Source organism: Sphaeramia orbicularis, chromosome 14, assembly GCF_902148855.1.
Source record: "Sphaeramia orbicularis chromosome 14, fSphaOr1.1, whole genome shotgun sequence".
NCBI lineage: Eukaryota > Metazoa > Chordata > Actinopteri > Kurtiformes > Apogonidae > Sphaeramia > Sphaeramia orbicularis.
In genome coordinates, this window is record NC_043970.1 from 43,214,274 (window position 1) to 43,231,890 (window position 17,617).

Genomic DNA, 17,617 nt, shown 5'->3' on the forward strand with positions numbered 1-17,617 from the left:
TCCAGTCCGGTCCACGGCATGAAAATACAAAATGACACTGAAGATGTTAACGATGACGGATGTGAAATACAGAATGAACATATTTACATTTAGAAACTGTCCTTTAACAATAAAATGAGAATAACCTGAACAAATATGAACAACCTGACATGTTTTAAGAAAAAGAAACCAAAAAAAACTTCAATTTTACCACAATAATAGATCTATGTGATCTGTTCTTTGTGTTAATAATAAACTGAGACATAATATCGTTGAAATTGTTATTCTAGTTCCATACTCCATAAATGGACCAATATTCTGCCTGTTTCCACATGTTTGTGTAACATTGTGTCTAATGCACATGTTTTAATGATCACTTCAGGCATAATATTGTTAAAATTGCACTTATTTTTCATAAATGTCAGGTTGTACATATAATAATAATAAGGTTGTTCATGCTATTCATATTTTCATGCAGCAGTTGGACTTTTTTTTTCCACACTAAAACAGTGAAACCTTTGGATTCTTATGTAAAGGTTTATGTACCCATTATTAGACTGGTCCGACCCACCTCAGATCACATTGGCCTGTATGTGACCCCTGAACTAAAACAAGTTCAACTGCCCTGATTTAACCCAGCAAGACCCAAACATCCACCAGAACCATCGACCAGAACCATCCACTAATGGAATGGTTTAAAACCTGTTGATCCACTAATCCTACCAATGCATGTTAATAATTGGTGTAAAATACACTTTTACCTCAATTATTCATAGGATAAAATATACAAAAACATGTAAAATGAGCAAAATACTAGAAAAATGAGGAAAAACAGATCCAGATAAAAGTGAACAAATACTCCTAAAGTGAAGAAAATGAGCCGAAGTTCATCATTTCATACCATCCATCCATGTTTTTTTCCATCTCTGCTCAGTTTGACGGATGCGGTTTTTGTGTCGGTTTTCAAACCTCTCTCCGAAGACCTCAAAGGTTGTGGTTTTAGGGAAGAAAGTGGAAGTGACGTGACTGTAGTTGTCCTGTGGGTGGAGTCGGCGTCGACTGTGAAGCGGGCCCACGTAGGCGTCCTTCGGATCCGTTCATGGTTCCATCACGGTTCCACCAGATGCGTGCGGTTACTTTAAACAGACAGGTTCATGAACGCGGAGGTCAGATCTGAGGCGGAAACGGTCAAAAAATAAGGAACGCCCACAACGCATCTTCACAGATCCATTGAAGCCCAGAGGTATAACTGCCATGTTAGTTGCATCACCAACGCCAACAAAAGTGCCTTCTGTTTGATCACTAGGCCTTGAGCCAAAGACGAGCAACAGTAACAGCCTTGAAACTGAAGAATGGGAACCGTCACGGGCACTTGTGCTCGCACTCCAAACAACCAAACCCCAAAAATTGGTCATGTCCAAAGCAGCAGCATCAGCAGCGGTGGTGGTGGTATCAGTGCACAGTCCAGATGAAGGCCCGGTCCACTCAGCGGCTGCTCCCCTTTTCCTTCGTTAACTCCACTCTGATGGTCTTTAGTTTTGTCTGGGTAGGACACGTCTGTTCACCGAGAAGACGCTCTGTCTAAAAACGATTGTAACGCTGGTTTTCATGGTTAATTCTGCCCTTTAGCTGTTTAGACTGTTAACACTCTGGGTTATTTTAGTATCAGATATAACAGAACAGGTGGGGGTGGGGGGGTTGGATCCATGTGTCGGCAGAAACTGTTGATTCCGTTTCTTTGTGGAGGAAATCGTTCTGGGTTTGCTTCTGTGTTGCCAAATATGTTTTAAAATGCTGTATTTTCTTACATGGACAAGTGTTACACGAACGGGAGGAGGGTGGAGGAAAAAAAAAGAACCTGTTGAAATCCGACGTACCTTAAGGGAAACTGTGGAAACGTTTGACATAAAAAAAAAAAAACCTTTTTAATTGTGTCATTGTCATGTGGAAATGATCTACCATTAAAACATTCCCTCTGAAAACACCTGTGGAGTGGATTCATTCACCTGTGAGTCATGAGCTGCCGTCAGAACATGCCCAGACAGACCATAATAACACACGCCCACACTGGGCAAACAGGACCAACAGGGTCAAAGGTCGACACAATCACGAGATGGTACAACGATGTGGGTGGAGTTTATGAACCCTGAGACGTTCATGACAGATTGATTCTTTTCCTTTGATTAAAACGTGAACCACATCGTCCTGTTTTTAGCTTTGGGCGACAATAACACATCACACGTGATCAGTATTTGACAGTTTAAAGGAAGTAATTAGTGGTTTTAAAATATGAAAATAATCTGTCTCTGATGGTGTGATGAAAACAACAGATGGTTATTGGTGGTTTTAACCCTTAAAGACCCAGAACAATCTACTGTTCTAAACTGTTTAATACCTGCTGATCCACTAATCTGATCAATAATTGGTGTAAAATACAGTTTTACCTCAATTATTCATAGGATGAAATGTACAAAAAATGTGTAAAATGAGCAAAATACTTGAAAAATAAGGAAAAATTTACCAGAAAAACTTTAAAATATGGCATAAAAGTGAAAAAAAATCCTTCTAAAATGAAAATGAGCCAAATGCTTCAAAAATTAGCAGTTGATCATTTCATACCATCCAGAACCCTGTGTTTACTCAGTTAACCCTCAAAAACCAGAACCATCTACTGATCTGAACTGTTTAATACCGGTTGATCCACTAATCCTATCAATCCATGTCAATAATTGGTGTAAAATACAGTTTTACCTCAATTATTCATGGATGAAATGTACAAAAAATGTGTAAAATGGGAAAAAAAAAGAATACTTGAAAAATAAGGGAAAAATTAACCAAAAGACTTTCAAGTATGGCATAAAAGTGAAAAAATCCTCTAAATTGAGGAGAAAAGGAGCAAAATACTTGAAAAATGAAGAAAATGTGTCATTTCATACCATCCAGAACCCCGTATTTAGTCTGTTGACCCTCAAAAATTAAAACCATCTACTGATCTAAACTGTTTAATACCTGTTAATCCAATAATCCTATGAATACATGTCAATAATTGGTGTAAAATAGTTTTACCTCAGTTATTCATAGGATGAAATGTACAAAAAATGTGTAAAATGAGCAAACTACTTAAAAAATAAGGAAATAATTGACCAAAAACCTTGAAATTGGGCACAAAATTGAAAAAATCCTTTTAAATTGAGGAGAAAAATGGCAAAATACTTGAAAAATGAGGAAAATGTCATTTCATGCCATCCAGAACCCTGTATCTATTCAGTTAACCCTCAAAAACTAAACCATCTACTGATGAAACTGTTTAATACCTGTTGATCCACTAATCCTATCAATACAATAATTCACCAATAATTGGTGTAATTCACCAATAATTGGTGTAAACTACAGTTCTTCATCTTTTCATGGTCATCAGATTTGACCATATTTGAACGTTCAGAGGCTCCGTAGTTACCATGGAAACACTGTCATCTTCTCCAACTCCGTGGTTTTACTGGTGAATCCTCATGAGTTCAATCACTGCTAAATGTTCTGATGATCACCTGGTCATTATGAACTGTTTAGAACCAGCAGCAGAACCGACACCATCCCACAGAACCAGACCAATTCAGCCTGAGCTTTGAGTTCATTTTAATAGATTCATACAGATGCATCTCCCATCATTTTATTTATACAAAAATAGGATTTGTTTCAGCCTTTTGATTAAAGTTACATATAAAAAAATGCATTTAAACATTCAGGTTCACATTCATCCAGAACATCTGAGGACAAACCTTTAAAAACACAACATGAACAGGATTAAAACACAGACTTGTGTTGCCTTCAGGTGCTGTTGGAATTATATTACGAACTCAGAAGTTATGTGAACGCCCCCACACATCCTATTTTCCACTGGAGAACTGGAAAAAATTTAATACTGGAAATGAAAATGACCTTTGACCTTTTCAACATGGCGTAGAGGAATGATGGATTCATGGCCGACGATAAACGATGGTTTTATTAATGTTCTGCTGGTGTTAGATGATGATTTACATAATTGGGTTTTTTGCTTATTTTTTCATGTTGCTTATTATTTTTGTACATTTTTTATTCATTTTGTTCATTTTATTGATGACGTTGGCTGTTTTTGTGCATTTTTTTGGCTTTTTTTTTTAAACTTCATTTCAGTCATTTTTTTGCTTGTTTTTTCATGTTACTTATTATTTTGTTGTTTTTTGTTCATTTGATTTAGTATTTAATATATATAATTTAAAAAAAACATATTTCCATCTACTGTTGTTTATCAAACTCGATGTTTTGGGGTTTTTTTTCAGTTTCATTCAGTTTGCGGCCTATTTTGCTCCTGTTTCGTATTATTTTTGTCAGTTTTTTTATTCATTTTTTAAATTAATTTGCAAAAAAAAAAAAAGACTAAAAACAGTAAAAAGTGCTGCATTAGTTGAATGAACATGTCCTAAACACAGTATCAGGTCCGTAAACTGTTTCAGACATTTTTCATTTCACTAAGAAAACAAAAGCACTTGAACACAACGCACCGGTAACTTAGAATTCACAAGTGGAAAAGCTCATTTTCCCGACAGCACCTGAAGGCATCATCTGTTCTTGGATGTGATGTCTGTTTTCACATCAGCTGAGACAAGACAAAGGTCAAAACTAATCAGTCCTGAATTTATGACCCCCATCAAAGGCATGAGCTCAGCACTGGACCAGATCCCAAATCCACCTCATCTGGTCCTCGTTGGTCCATAGAGTAGAACCTCCTGGGGTCCAGGTCGGACCCCAGGTCACAGGGAGCAGGGGTACCTGGTCCACGGAGGCAGCATCCCCGTCTGATTAGCCAGGCTCCAGTAGCGCTCCCTCAGGGTGAACGCCGCCGCCTTGGGCTGGCGCTGCCGCGTGAAGATCCCCTTCTTATTCCCCACCACCCGGGTGATTCCTGAACGCACCACAAGGCAACCACAGGCTACATCAGACCCACAGAGACCAGACCCACACAGACCACATCAGACCCTCACAGACCAGACCCACACAGACCACATCAGACCCACAGAGACCAGACCCACACAGACCACATCAGACCCACAGAAACCACAACAGACCCACACAGACCACATCAGACCCACAGAAACCACAACAGACCCACACAGACCACATCAGACCCACAGAGTCCACATTGGACCAGGTAAGTCCTAAATACTTCATTAAATCCTACTTAATGTCATGACCTCCTCAGGTCCAGCCTTAATGAGCTTCTATAGAACAGAACATTTAACAAACTATATAAAAACTAAACTGAACCCACAAACTGGAGCAGATTCGATCCATGTTTTACTGTTTTAATTCATGTGTTTTCAGTTTAGTTTAGGTTCCACACTCAGACCCATATGATCTGAAGTGGATCAGAACCAGGACAATAAGAATAGAATAAACTATAAATAATGACAAATACAAACTGTTGTCTTTGTTTTTAGTGTAAAAAAAAAAAAGTAAAAATTACATAAGAGTTTACATTTATAAACTATCCTTTAACATATAATGTGAATAATCTGAATAAATCGGACCAACCTGAACTGCCTGAATATAAACCAGTGGAGTAGTTCCATTATTCAGTCTGTTATTAAATGTTGTGTGTGTTTGTAGATCCACTGTATCTGTACGTTAGAATGAACATGTAGAAATGATAAACTGAGGATGAATACTGGTTAAATTAAACAGACTTTTATGAATAAATCCCAGGTTTTCATGGTTGTTAATATTATTCAGTTTGTATTTGTCATTATTTCTAGTTTATTCTGTTCTTCTGGTCCTGGTTCTGATCCACTTTAGATCATATGGGTCTGAATGTGGAACTTGAACTAACATGAGTTTGACAGCCCTGTTCTAGAGAGCTGATTGGTTGTAGGGGTCAGCAGGCGGAGCTTAACCAGGGCAGAACCTGCTCCGTTACCATGGCGACTGACCCGCTGAGCGTAAACCCTGGGCTGACCCGGGTTAACCCTTTAGACCCACATGTACCTTGAGCCGTCATGAAGTCTGCGAAGTTCCAGATGAGTTCTCCCACCACGTACTCCTTCCTCTTCTGGTCGAAGACGCCGTGGTAGCGCCTCAGGACGGCGGTCTGGTACTCCTCCGTAAACATGACTGGTGGATCCTGACACACAGCAAACACAGCGTTAACCTCTGACCCCATGGTTAGTTCAGGGACACGGTGGGTAAAACCGGACGCTCTTACGCTGTGAAGTCCTGCCACGGCATCCGCCCCGTACTCGCTCTGGATGATGGGCTTCTGGTACTTTCCATACCAGTTCTCAAACTGGGTGTTGAGTTGGATGGGGATGACCTCAGGGTGACCGGGGTCATGGTACCACGAGAAGTAACTGTTGACACAGATCACATCCACGTATGGAGCCTGGAGGTAAGAACAACTTTTATTTAACAAGTACTCTGACATGTATTTAACGTGTATTTTACTTATATTTCATTCTGTATTTAACATGTATTTAACACATACTCTAACAGGTATTTAACATGTATTTTACTTATATTTCATTCTGTATTTAACATGTATTTAATGTGTATTTAACACATATTTCCTTCTGTACTGAACTTGCACCATTCCATCTCTAACCATGGTCACCTTCGTCCATCTCCTTCAGATTCAGTTCTTCGTCCAAACCTGGTGGACATCAGTCAAATACTGAACAAACGACAGGTCGTAGGTCGACACCAGCTGAACTCTAATGAGCACCTTCAGGTAAGTACAGTGTCAACATGTTGTCGACCCACAGGAATGTGTCAAGTATCTGCGGCATTTCAACAACGCAGAAAGTCTGTCAGAGAACAACCTACACAGGTCTGAGAAGAACCTACACAGGTCAGGGTGGAAACGTTAATCTATGAGAATCTGGAACATCTGCTCCTTTAACTGGGGACAGGATCCATCTCTACTAGGAGGATGGATGGATGTTGGATGGATGTTGGATCTGTCATGTGTTTGGTGCCTTTTTTTGTCCACTGTTACGGCCCCTGTGGTCCTCTTGGGGGAGCTATGTCTTCCAGCTCTTGTCTTCTAACAGGCACCTGATGGGGAGATCAGGAACACCTGTGGCGCCCAGAGTTCCTGCCCTTAAATCAGTGGTTCTCAAATCCGGTCCTCAAGGATCAGTATCCTGCATGTTTTAGATATTTCCCTCTTCCATCACACCTGGTTCAATTAATGATCAGCTCATCATCATGCTCTGCAGAAGCCTGATAACGATGTAATGGCTTCCGGGTGTGATGGAAGAGGGAAATATCAAAAACATGCAGGATACCAGCCCTCGAGGACTGGATTTGAGAACCACTGCCTTAGGTAGTCTGCCTGTAGTTTTCACACTCTCTCTCTCTGCCCTCACAGGTCCTTGGTTTTTCAGCTCTTGGGTTGGTTATGTTGCTTTAATGTTTTGTTCTGTTCTGCACTTTTCAACACTCACATCAGCACATGTTCACCCATGCACACCTACACTACTGACATTACTGATGGCTCATTTACACTCTGTAATGTACTTTAGTTTGTCTTGTTTCTAATTTGGCCTAATTTGGTTCAATTTGGTTTAATTTGGCTTAATTTGATTTAATAAAGTATTCTTGTGCTAAACTTCATTTATGGTGTGTTCCCCTTCTTTGTTGTGGCCTCTGAGCCAGGTCATAGCATGGGGGCTCGTCTAAACATTTAGATTGTATTGTGTCTGTGTAGGTGTGTGTGTGATAGCCTCACTCTCTCACACTGATTAGGTAAATTGGTCCAGCTGAGTTGGTCTTTGTTCTTGCTTTGGTGTGTTGCTAGCTTGTAGGGGATGCACCATTTTGTTCTCCAACAGTGTTTGTTTGTGAGCCAGTGCTGGGTTTTTGTGTTCCATACATGTTCCATGTGTCCTCCAGGTCAATGGACGGAACCTTTTAAGAACCAGTAGAACCAGACTCACCCCTTTGTCTCTGGCGTAGTTACTGTCGGTGATGAAGGTCACAGGTCTGGTTTGGTCCAGGTCTTTGGTGTGTTTGATTAAAGTCCTACAGAAACACAGAGAATGGACACACAAACACATACATTTACACAGAGAACAGGCACACATACATTTACACAGAGAACGGACACACACACACACATACATTTACACAGAGAACGGACACACACACACACACATACATTTACACAGAGAACGGACACACACACACATTTAGGATTAGAAATTTGAGGATTAACAGATAGTACTTAAGTACTCCTACTTGCTGAAGTACTGATACCTGCTGAAATACTCGTACCTGCTGAAGTACTGATACCTGCTGAAGTACTGATACCAGCTGGAGTACTGATACCTGCTAAAGTACTCCTACTTGAAGTACTCATACCAGCTGAAGTACTCATACCTGCTGAAGTACTCATACCTGCTGAAGTACTCGTACCTGCTGAAGTACTGCTACCTGCTGAAGTACTCGTACCTGTGCGTTAGTCCATTAGTGACAGTTGGACTCCTCTGACTACATTCCAAACATCTGACTAAAAGAATAGGCTCTGACACATGAACATGTTTTCAACACGTCTAACATAAAAACTGCAGTCTGAAATAAAATACAGCTGGTGAACCATTATGTTACATCTGAGACCAGATCCTCTGGGTCTGAACTCACTTGAAGTAGAAGTCTGCTGGAGGCATCTCCGCCGCCGGCTCATTGGCCACCGACCACATGACCACGGAGGGATGGTTCTTGTCCCGACGCACCAGCTCGTCCATGACGGACAGGTGATGGGACAGGGAGGCGTTTCCAAAACTACGACTGCATCAGAGGACGAGACACAAAGAGGAAAAATGACATTATTAGAGACACAGTGGACGACACGACGCTCTCAGAAACCTCTAAAATATGAGTTCTGATATTTTAACCACAACCGTTTTTAACATATATGTAACCTGTATTTAACCTGTATTTAATATGTATTTACCTTGTATTTAACATGTGTTTAACCTATAATTAACATGCATTTTATTATGTATTTAACATGAATTTAATGTGTATTTAACATGTATTTAATATGTATTTACCATGTATTTAATGTGTGTTTATTAAGTATTTAATGTTGTTAATGTGTATTTAAATGTATTTAACCTGTGTTTAGCATGTATTCAACCTATAATTACACGTATTTATGTATTTAATATGTATTTAACGTGTATTTATCACATTTAATGTTTAATATGTATTAATCATGTATTTACCTGTATGTACCTATAATTACCTTGTATTTTATATGTACTTAAGGTGTATTTATCATATATTTAACGTGTATTTAATATGTATTTATCATGTATTTAACCTATACTTAATCTACTATTAACTTGTATTTTATATGTATTTAAGATGTATTTATCATATATTTAATATTTATTTAATGTGTATTTATCATGTATTTAACCTACACTTAACCTCTAAATAACATGTATTTTACAAGTACTTAAGGTGTATTTATCACATATTTAACATTTATTTAATATGTATTTATGTATTTAACCTATACTTACCTATAATTCCTATAATTAACATGTATTTTATATGTATTTAAGGTGTATTTATCAGATATTTAATGTGTATTTAACATTTATTTGTTCAGTGGACGGTGCTCATCCTCCAAACTGGACCAGACCAGACCGGTACCTACATGTCTTTGATTCCGACCCCCGGACACTCGTCGATGACCACGATGCCGTGGCGGTCACTCATCTGCAGGATCTCCTCGGCGTAGGGGTAGTGGCTGGTTCTGAACGAGTTGGCGCCCAACCACTTGAGCAGGTTGAAGTCTTTGACCATCAGGGGCCAGTCCAGACCTTTACCCCGGATCTGAAACAGGTCAAAAGGACCGGGTCACTGAACCGGGTCATATGGGTTCATGTATGAAGGTTCCACTGAGTCCTGCTGAAGGTCTGCTGCCCTCTAGTGGTTCTACTCACGTCTGCGTCCTCATGTTTATTGACTCCGTTGAAAAAAAATGGTTTGTTGTTGATAAGGAAACGTGACTTGGTGACGTTGACCGTACGGATTCCAACAGGCAGAGTGTAAACGTCCTCGTACGTTGACTTCTCATCCGACGCCGTCACTCGGACCTAGATGAGGAAACAAACACAGATCTCAGAAGGTAAACGCCGCTGAATGGGACCAGAGTCATGTGATTGTGGTGCTGCTTCACCTCCATGGAGTACAGGTAACCCGGGTTCTGGTGCATCAGGTACGGCCACCACAGGTTCACATCCACCACTTTAAGGACGCCCGTCAACCCCGTGGACGACGCCACGCACTGACCATCTTTATCCATCAGCGTCACTTTGACCGTGGACGTGGAAGCCCCGCCCACTGAGACGACGTAACTGACGAAACCTGAAGTTGAAACAGCAGACATTCAATCAAACCATGTTCAGTTGAGTTTGAACCAACTGACAGGTTTGGTACGAAACTACTGCTACGAAATATTTATAAAATATTTAGTCAAATGTGAACCTTTACCTTTAATCAGAGGTTAAAGGGTTAATATGTGAACCTTTACCTTTAATCAGAGGTTAAAGGGTTAATATGTGAACCTTTACCTTTAATCAGAGGTTAAAGGGTTAATATGTGAACCTTTACCTTTAATCAGAGGTTAAAGGGTTAATATTTGAACCTTTACCTTTAATCAATTAAAGGTAAAGGTTCGCATATTAATATGTTTCTTTCCTTCTTCTAGTTTTCATTGGCCTGTTTGTTTTTTTTTCTACTCTTGTTCCTTTTCCTTCTTCCTTTACTCAGATGTAAAGCAGACTGTTTTTTAATCCATCTTACATATAACATGTTTTTCGTGAATGTTTGCGTGTAAATGTGTTTCGTTCACCCATGTTGTCACTGAAGTCAGTAACCACGGTGATGTCGTCCACGTACACTCTGGGCGTGGTGTACAGAAGAACCGGACGATGGATCCCAGCGTAGTTGAAGAAGTCGAAGTAGATGTTCTGCACAAAGTAACCTTCAGGATACCTGGAGAACAGGTGAGGAACCAACAGTCAAAACACTGGGTTTATTTATACAGAGGACTGTTTCTGACACTTGTTTCTTATTTTATGTTCATTTTTTTTTTCTATGTGCATTTTTATTTATTTCTACCTTATGTCCCAAAAAAATTACAATCGGACTTTCTGCAATGATAACTTTAAAAATAGTGAATCAATCTGTATGCATTTTCTGTTGTGACTTTATTTGGGAAAGATAAAAGTACAAGTAATTTGTGTTTGGATTTATTCTAATTTTATGATGCATATGCAATTGCATGTTAATTTATTTTTGAGTAAAAAGATACAATATATTGCATTTGTGATTTATGTTAAAAGTTGTGTTAAAATAAGCAATAGTAAATGCTAAGATTAAGATAACTACATTTCCCATGAGGCTTAGCATTACCCAAAAGGCTTAGGAATTTTCACGGAAGTAAGATGCGTGTGTGTGTTTCAAGTCGCAGCAGGAAAAAGAGATACGTCTTTTTAAACGAGGAGTCTCGCTTTGTTATTTTTGGACATAATTTGAATAATTACAACATTTTCAAGGCACGAAACTCTAACTTATTTCCTCCATCTTGTAGAAAACCCCACTGGATTTCCTTCAGTGTTCACAGACTAATGTGGATCTGTGTAAAACATGTCAGAAGGCCCTTCACTCTGAGTTTTGGAAGGAGATGTGTTGTCTGTTGTGTTGACGCCATACAAGTACGAAAGTGTTCACTGTGTTCTCACACTAAAATATCTCATTTGAAAAAGTGACTGCTTGTTTCTTTTCATTTTCAACTAATGAAATGAATAATGAATGACATCAAAGAGGCCATCATATGGACGCCAAGTGCATCCAAGTACCAAACTGAGAAGAAACCAACCCATGACATGTTTTACACACATCCACATTTGTGACCACTGACCCAAATTAAATGGAGTTTTCTACAAGATGGAGGAAACAAGTTCTAGTTTCAAACCCTGGAATAGCATTTAGATTGATTAATTAGTTTGAAAGTTATCAATGCGGAAAGTCTGGTTGTAATTTTTTTTTGGACACACGATATGTTTTAACCAGAGGAATGAAACTACAAATCCAAACCTAACTGGGTCAAACATACGGCCTGTGGACCAGAACCAGGCCACCAAAGGGTCCAATCTGATCCAATGGGATGAAGAAGTGAAATGCAAAAATGACACTGAACATTTTAACAATAAATGATGTTAAAATCCTTTTAGTTCAGGTTAATAATAATAATCTATAAATAATGACAAATTCAACCTGTTCTCTTTGTTTTAAGGTAAAAAAGTAAAATTACATGAAAATATTTACATTTACAAACTATCCTTTAACAAAAAATGAAACAGAAGTGTTTTAAGAGAAAGAAGTGTAATTTTAACATAATTTTATTGATGTTTGCCAATTTTTTTTTCATTTTTGTGCAGGTTTTGTTCTTGTTTTATTTGTTGTCTGTATTTTTTTAATTTCTGTTCAGTTTTGCAAAATTTTTGGATTTTTTTTAATTTAATTTTATTTTTTATGTAAATAAACTGAACAAATCCGACCAACCTGAACTGTCTTCATATAAATCAGTGTAATAGTTCCAATATTCAGTCTGTTATTAAATGTTTTGTATATTTGTAGATCCACTGTATCTGTACAATAGAATGAGCATGTATAAATGATAAACTGAGGCTGAATATTGATAAAATTACACTGATTTTTCTTAATAAATTTCAGTTTGTTCATGTTTTTCACACATTGTTTAAGGATAGTTTATCGATGGAAACATTTTCTTCATGTAATTTGAGTTTTTTTCAGTGTAAAACACAGGGAAGAGTTTGTATTTCTTCATTATTTAGAGGTTATTGTATTATTTTATTCTTACTCTTATGTTATTTTCCTGGTTCTGATCCACTTTAGACCAACCTGGTCTGAACCTGAACTAACATCAGTTTGTCTCTGGTGTAAACCTCTGTTATTTTTGTTTATTTTTGTACATGTTTTCCTCAGTGACATCGTGTTTGAATCAGTACATCTAATTCAAACGTGTAAATGTTCCTAAAACCATCTGATGACCCGTTCATATGATGGGAGTAGTTTTCCACAACAGACCCGGCGTCTGAAAAGCAGACGGAGAAGTGGGCGGAGTTACCTGGTGGGGTCGTTGAAGTGCATGATGACCCCCGGGGGCAGCGTCTGCAGGGTCAGGGTGTTGTTGACGGCAATGGTGATCCTGCACCCGGAACCTGGGTCCTTCCTCAGAACGGTGCCAATCTCAGCCTCGAAGGGAAGATGGCCGCCTTCGTGCTCCATCACCTTCACCCCGTTGACCCACTGGAACGAAGACACCAAACAGGTGAGGGGTGGACGCACGGGGGTCTGGATGAACCCTGATGGACCCTGCTGGACCCTGCTGAACCCTGATGGACCCTGATGATCCCTGATGGGCCCTGATGAACCCTGATGGACCCTGATGGACCCTGTTCAACCCTGATGGACCCTGTTGAACCCTGATGAACCCTGATGGACCCTATTGAACCCTGATGGACCCTGTTGAACCCTGATGGACCCCGATGGACCCTGTTGAACCCCGATGGAATCTGTTGAACCCTGATGGACCCTGTTGAACCCTGATGGACCCTGCTGAATCCTGATGAGCCCTGATGGACTCTGTTGAACCCTGATGAACCATGTTGAACCCTGATGGACCCTGTTGAATCCTGATGAACCCTGTTGAACCCTATTGGACCCTGCTGAACCCTTTTGAACCCTGTTGGACCCTGTTGGACTCCAATAAACGCAGCTGGTTCTGTTAGTGTGTCCTTTAGCCAATCATACTGTCCCATAATGCACTGGGGTGGCCCCGTCAGAACACCTGATGGATCACATGTATCTTCCATCTTAGGCCTCGACTGTTTAAAAAAACTGAATCAGAAGAAAAAGAACAAATGAATCCATCTCACAGGTGTCAAACATACGGTCCAGGGGCCAAACCGGGGACGCTACAGAGTCCAATCAGGTCCATGGGAGGAAAAATGTCACTGAACAAATTAACGATCAATAAACTTTAAATCAGTTTAGTTCAGGTTCTATTCAGACCAGTATGATCTAAAGTGGATCAGAACCAGGACAATATTAACAAAATAAACTATAAATAATGACAAATACGAACTGTTGGCTTTGTTTTAGTGTAAAAAAGTCAAATTACATGAAAATGTTTATATTTAAAAACTATCCTTTAACAAAAAATCTGAAAAAAATGCATATTATGAAAGCCAGTTGTGTGTGTGTGTCCATGCACAGCTGACTGTTCCAGTTTGTCATCCTTCTTTATTTTTGCTCAGTGAACAGACTAGTGAAAACAGTAACAGTTGATCAGACCAATATTTTGTCAGATATCAGTCATTTTTGATCCAATATCCGTATAATCCTGTTTCTATGTCCAGAACACTTTGGCGGTGACTGTTGGACAAATGTGGTACAACATGTACAAATACACAACAGCAGAAAAACGACCACGTCTAGAACCTGTGGATCCAAACGGGTCAACACAGTAGTATTAATATAATCAGTGTATTTGGGCCAATATTCAGTCTGTTATTAAATGTTTTGTGTTTGTAGATCCACTGGATCTGTATAGAATGAACTTATAAAAATGATAAACTGAATATTAGTTCAATTACACTGATTCATATGAATAAATGTCAGGTTCATGTTATTCAGATATTTAAGGAAACTTTGTAGATGTGAACATTTTCATCATGTAATTTGACTTTTTTTCACTGTTAATTATTATTAGATTGTAATAATTTTTCTGATATATTCATTATATATTACATCTATATTTACTCTTATTATTCTCCCTCTTTGTGTCATTCAGTCACTTAAACTCATTTGTATTTTATTTTTATATTTTCTTTCTCTTGTATTTGATGTCTCTTTTCTGGTGCTACTGTACATCTGAAGTTCCCTCTGACCGATCAATAAACTATATCCTATCTTCTTGTACTGGTCCAACCCAGTTCAGTTCATACTGGCCTGGTCTGGACCGGTCCCTGATCACAGATACTTTAAGTCCAACCCACCACCATGGAGTAATAGTGGGCGCTCCCGACCCTCAGAACCAGCCTCAGGCCTTGGTCTTGGACCCATCGGGCTGGAACCAGCACCTCCCGCTCATACCACACCCAGCCGATGAAGTCCCTCAGCGTGGAATCCTGGGTAATGTCGTTGTAACTGGCAGGAACCGGCATCTCGATGACTGGTCCGGTCTACGGCACAAAACATCAGATGTGATGTGTTCAGGGGCAGGTCTCAGGTCGGTAAACCAGAGTTTCATTTAAAGGTCAAAGGTCAAACAGACTCCATCATCAGCTCCATTTACACTAAAGTATCAACAGACTGATGGGATTCATTAAGAGGATAAATGAACCAGACGAGTTCAGCTTTACTGGGGTTCTAATGCAGCAACATCACTGGAAAACGTCTAAAATAAAAATGAAAACAGGACTTTTATTTAGTGTCTGGAAGTTTAGGTAATGTTTTAGTAAAAAATAAATAAATAAATAAATCCGTAATCTGTGTATTTTCCAAACAGACTTACATTTTCATACATGTAAAAAATAAATAAAAACTCATGTAAAACTAGTCAGTTCTTCAAAAATCCAAATTAAAGTATTTATGCACTAATTAAAAACGAATTCAAACTAATGTGAACTCAAACTGCAGAACCAACAAGTGGATCAATAAAACCAATGAAAAACATTTTATTAAAGACAGGAGGTTTTTATAATAACAATAATAATCACAATAATAACAATAATAACATTATTATTAATAGTAACATTAATAATTGTAATAATCATAATAATAATAATAATAATAAGTATCCTAAATGGAGGTGGGTGCTGTGGGGCTTTTAAAGCTCTATTTGACCCTTTAATCAGTTCAATCATGATGAAGTCAGCAGTAACAGAATAAACCATTAAACAGTTGAACTAAACCCTAACCACAGACTAAACCTGTGACTGGTGTAACTAGTTATTCATGTTCAACCAGATGAACAGGGTTTACAGTTGGTTGTTTACTAGTTGTTTTCCCTTCAGTGATTGTTGTTTACCAGTTGTTCATTCACTAGTTGTTGTTTTTTTTCTTCTCTGCTCTGTTTGTTTATTAGTTGTTTTTAATTTGTTTTCTATGCTCTGCTTGTTTCTTTGTTTATTAGTTGTTTTTCTCTGCTCTGATTTGTTTGTTTGTTTATTAGTCGTTTTTCATTTGTTTACTCTGCTCTGGTTGTTTGTTTGTTTATTAGTTGTTTTTCATTTGTTTTCTCTGCTCTGGTTGTTTGTTTACAAGTTGTTTTTCCTCTGCTTTGGTTGTTTGTTTGTTTGTTTATTAGTCGTTTATTTGTTTTTCTCTGCTCTGATTTGTTTGTTTATTAGTTGTTTTTCATTTGTTTTTTCTGCTCTGGTTGTTTGTTTATTAGTTGTTTTTCATTTGTATTCTCCTCTCTGGTTGTTTGTTTACTAGTTATTTTTCTCTGCTTTGTTTGTTAGTTGTTTATTTGTTTTTCTCTGCTCTGATTTGTTTGTTTATTAGTTGTTTTTCATTTGTTTAATCTGCTCTGGTTGTTTGTTTGTTTATTAGTTGTTTTTCATTTGTTTTTTCTGCTCTGGTTGTTTGTTTTTTGACTCAGTCCCTGTTTAACCTTTAATCCGGTTTATTTACACACACATTCCAGTGTTAATTATTACTGTGTAATAAACCTGTCGGCTCTAAACCCCGACCCTGGTCCCCTGGTCCGGGTCCCCCGGTCCCCTCTTCCGGGCCCCCCTCACCTCCGCCAGCCTCCGTCGGAACCATCCGTCCTCGAAGCCCTGGTTCCTGTTGGGGGACCGGTCTGCCCTGAAGGTCCAGATCCCGTTGAGCTCCTTCAGTTCCCTGGACCCGGACTCCCGGGGGAACAGCGGACTGACTGCGTCCAGAACCAAGAACCAGACCAGGACCCGGACCAGGTCCCGAACCTGGACCCGGAACACACCATGCAGAACTAGAGTCGCCATCCCGAACCCCGAGCGACCTGTGCGCGCGCAGAGCGAGCTCAACTCTGCCAATCACGTGACGTCTTCTGGTCACGTGGACACCGAGCTGCGTTCACGGACAGGGCTAAAAGGTGCGTTTATGTCCACCTCTACTGCCGTTTACAGCAGCTTTATGTCGTATTTAGCCTTTTTAACGCATTTTTCCACGAGTTTATAAAACTGTGGTTCAGTGCTAAATTAGGAAAACTGTATTGTTTGATTCTTGTATCAGCTTAGTGATAAAGGTGTAAAAGCACTGGGGGTTGGATTAAATAAGTTTATACTTCTTCCTACTCCTTTTCGACCATGCAAAATTCAGACTTGTATGTGCTTGAAGGTAGATTCTGTCCATTTAAATGTTTTATTTTGGGTTTTTTTAATTTTGTTTCTTTGCATGTTCAAAATAAATAAATAAATCGAAATCGAAAAATCGAAACTGTATTTAAAGACAAGGTGGAGTCAAACAAAAGAAATAAATCTGTTTATGTGAACAGGCTGAAAACAAAAAATAA

The 17,617-nt window shown here is 38.9% G+C and overlaps 1 protein-coding gene across 2 annotated transcripts; it reads right to left on the minus strand.

Annotated features, from left to right (window-relative positions):
* Positions 1-4,142: 4,142 nt before the first annotated feature.
* Positions 4,143-17,129, minus strand: gusb (glucuronidase, beta). Of its 2 annotated transcripts, none has more exons than XM_030154045.1 (12): positions 16,863-17,129; positions 15,111-15,296; positions 13,178-13,359; positions 10,880-11,019; positions 10,202-10,392; positions 9,966-10,118; positions 9,677-9,855; positions 8,650-8,796; positions 7,947-8,031; positions 6,215-6,391; positions 5,998-6,133; positions 4,143-4,918 (listed from the first exon to the last, which is right to left on the minus strand). In XM_030154045.1, the coding sequence occupies exons 1-12, from the start codon at positions 17,085-17,087 to the stop codon at positions 4,767-4,769; spliced, it is 1,953 nt and encodes a 650-aa protein (XP_030009905.1). In that variant the 5' UTR covers positions 17,088-17,129; the 3' UTR covers positions 4,143-4,766. The 2 variants fall into 2 exon arrangements, with proteins under 2 accessions (XP_030009905.1, XP_030009904.1); XM_030154044.1 differs by having other exon boundaries at positions 10,202-10,389; positions 10,877-11,019; positions 16,863-17,128.
* Between the last annotated feature and the right edge of the window lie 488 nt (positions 17,130-17,617).